Source organism: Cajanus cajan, chromosome 3, assembly GCF_000230855.2.
Source record: "Cajanus cajan strain Asha chromosome 3, NIPB_CcT2T_4, whole genome shotgun sequence".
Classification (NCBI taxonomy): Eukaryota; Viridiplantae; Streptophyta; class Magnoliopsida; order Fabales; family Fabaceae; genus Cajanus; species Cajanus cajan.
In genome coordinates, this window is record NC_138519.1 from 78541305 (window position 1) to 78544556 (window position 3252).

Genomic DNA, 3252 nt, shown 5'->3' on the forward strand with positions numbered 1-3252 from the left:
GTGAAAATAAAAATAGAAAATAAAACAGTTGTTTGATAGTTCGGTAAAAGAAAAAATATATAAGAAAAGAATACGAGGAAATAAATATCTCTAGATTAATAATACAATACTTTTTTATATATTGTAATCATAAAAATATAATGATATTTGTTATTCTCTTTTAATGTAATTTTTTTAATTCAAACAAATAGATAAACTTTTTTTCCTTGCATAATGTTTGGTTTGAGAAAAAAAAAAGATAAACTTTTTATCATTCGATTCAATTTTTAAGAAGCAGACGGAAAAACAAATTAAATTTTTTGCTTATTTAATTCAAACAATTCTCCAATAATGTTGCGAGATTGAAGAAAAGGAAAAAAAATCAAACTTTTTTAATATAATATCTTGAATATTCTTACTCTTGTTTTTAAATTCAAAATTAAAATGTAAAGAAGTAATTTAGTTTTTTAAATTATTTTTTCCTCTTTGGAAGCAAAAAAACAAACTAATTCTCATTTTCTTCATTAAATTTTTTTCCTTTATTTATTATCGAACACAAATTTTAATTCTTTTTTTTTTCTCTCCTCTCTCCTCTCTCCCACCACAGCATCCATTAAAATTGTCTCCCAAAACACCCTTATATTTGCTTGTATACTCCCATATTTTCTTAAACGTCGTAAGAGAGAAAATAAGAATTTTTTATATGCGTGTATTTCTTCTACTACTATTTTCCAAACACCGCCTTTCACAATCATATCTAGCAAATGAAGCACAAAGTACATATAGAGAGGTTCATACAACATTATCCTTTTTCATATTTTTGATAATATTCCTTTGAAAAATGAAAACAGTGCACCAATGAGTTGAGATGAAGAGTGGAGTTGCTTCACGGAACTATCACATGATGCACGAGCCATAACTTACATTTGGGTAGTCCGTAGTCATGTCACTAGCAATCATTCAGTTCCCATGTGCACTTTCGTCTTTCTCTCTATATCTAATAAAAAGGTTACATGTACAGCAAGCTTCCGTACCCTTTTCAATTTTCATATACCATCCATCGGGCAAGTTTCCGCAATGAATGCCGATAGTTTTATCCATGCAATGCAAGTGGCAAATTAGACTCTTGCTCACAAGGAAACAAGGAAAGCTTCAATTCAATTGCTTTCCAACACAAACAAATAGTTGCACCAAAAACCTACGTCAAACTTAGCAGATAAGAAGGAATAAAGAGACGAGGTGTCACCGGACTTAATTTTAGTATCTGATTAGAAAATTCATGCACACAACTTCAAAGTAAAAAATCACTCACTTTACTTAATCGTAACACGTAACACGTAACACGTAACATGGAACTCCATATTATTACTTTTATATCAAAAATTGAAAGAAGGTGATTGGGGTGTCACAGCTAGCAAAGCTGGCATCTTGATTCATCTTTTTGGGGACCCAATTTCAATTAAAAAATCTTCTCATATCCAATTATCGAACCTAAGAAGCAGGACCACATATCCATGTAGTCCAGCACAGAGCTGAGTCAGAAGAGCAACGTTAAGGAAAATTATACGACCTTTCCGAACCCCCGGGCGTCCATCACCCAACGTGGGAACATGTCATAATTCAAGAACCATCGCAGGCAAACACCACTTTCTCCCCCCCTATGTCATGTGCTACTACTGTCTAACAATATTCTTCACACAGCACCAGCCCATAAAAAAATGTGACAAGAAAATTCAAAATTGTATATCCACATAGCATTACCAAACATATAGGTCTTTATACAAGTATTTACAGGACGTATAATTAAGAAACGGGAAATGTGATGATTTTTCATTAACAAGATGAAGATGAAAACAAAAAGTAAAACGATATTGTTTTGTTGTAGCATAATCAGTAATCTCAGATTGAGATGAGGATTACGTAATTGTATTGATCTTACCCAATTCCACTAAAAGGCTAGAACTGGAAGTCAATTCTAAGGGGTGGTTCTTGAATCAAAATCTTTGGGAAGGAAGATTCAACCTTGAGAGAAGCTCTGCAGAGAGGGCAACTAGAGTGATGAATAAGCCACTTATCAACACACTCGCAGTGGAAATAATGGTCGCACCCGGGCAAAACCTTAACTTTCTCGCCGTCTCTGAACTCGCCCAGGCAGATGCAGCACTCGCTCTCCTCCCACGCGCTCTCCTCGTGGTCCGACGGCGCGTGGTGCAGGATTATCGGCAGCTTCTTGATGGCGGCGGGGTGAAGTCCTTGCGGCGGTGCGAGCGGCGGCGCGTGGGTGGTGGGGAGGCGGCCCTGGAATCGGCAGACCCAGCGCGTGTAGATGAAGAGAACAGTGACCAGGAGGATAATGGCAAAGAGCACGATGACGAAGAACAAGGTTCTGCCTCGGATCTGGAGGTCTCTGTCATCCAGTTCCGTGTAGTGCCAATTCAACGTTCGAGAATCCGGGCTCGACATGGTGGTGATCTTGTTCCAAAGTGACGGCGGCGAACGGCGGAGGAGGGCTGCGACGGTGGTGGCGCATCAGAACAAACAGTATCATGTGACACTGTTTGTGTTTCCTGCTATTAGTGGGGATTGTGAAGTGAGAAACTGACACGAATGGGTAGCGTTATTTATAGTTAAGTTCGGTGGTTGGGTTTACTCGCAAACTCCGCGCGTGGACAATAATAATAATAAAAATAATGTTGGTTTGCTTTTCTTTTTTTGCTTTCTAATTGAGATTTGCTTTGAATTTTCTATTTTTGAAAAAAGAGAAAAAGAAAAGAAAAAGAAAGAAGAAGAAGAGTAAAGTGTTGATTGGGAGTAGTAGACATCAACGTTATGACATGGTTGATTTTGGTTATGCAGCAGTGTAGCGTGTTCGCCGACACGTCCTTTCTCCTTGGAGACATCATGGGTATATTGGATATGATAATGTGTCTAGTGTATTCTAATTGGGATTCAGATCCTGTGTGTAGATGAAAAACCAATGTCTGCGCCGTTGATTTTCCTATGGTATGCTATTTCTAATTAGATTTTTAATTAACAAATACTATTGTCGTTATAATAAACAAGAGTGTTTCTATAGTCAAATATTCATTGTTTAACATACTAACAATGTATGTGTGGAAAAAAACGACTCAAACAAAATTACAATGATTGGATTAGGACTTTCGCGTTTGAGGATTAGGACCAGGGGTTATGGATCCTTTTGCATTCTACTTCCTAGTATTTAACTTGAATTCGCAATTGTAATGAATGGAGCTCATAATCAAGATAAATAAT

General features: G+C 36.7%; 1 protein-coding gene across 1 annotated transcript; it reads right to left on the reverse strand.

The window, feature by feature from the left end:
• Positions 1 to 1700: 1700 nt before the first annotated feature.
• On the reverse strand, positions 1701 to 2586 carry LOC109808721 (RING-H2 finger protein ATL66). The gene has a single exon (XM_020371834.3). The coding sequence runs from the start codon at positions 2440 to 2442 to the stop codon at positions 1936 to 1938; it is 507 nt and encodes a 168-aa protein (XP_020227423.1). The 5' UTR covers positions 2443 to 2586; the 3' UTR covers positions 1701 to 1935.
• Positions 2587 to 3252: the final 666 nt, after the last annotated feature.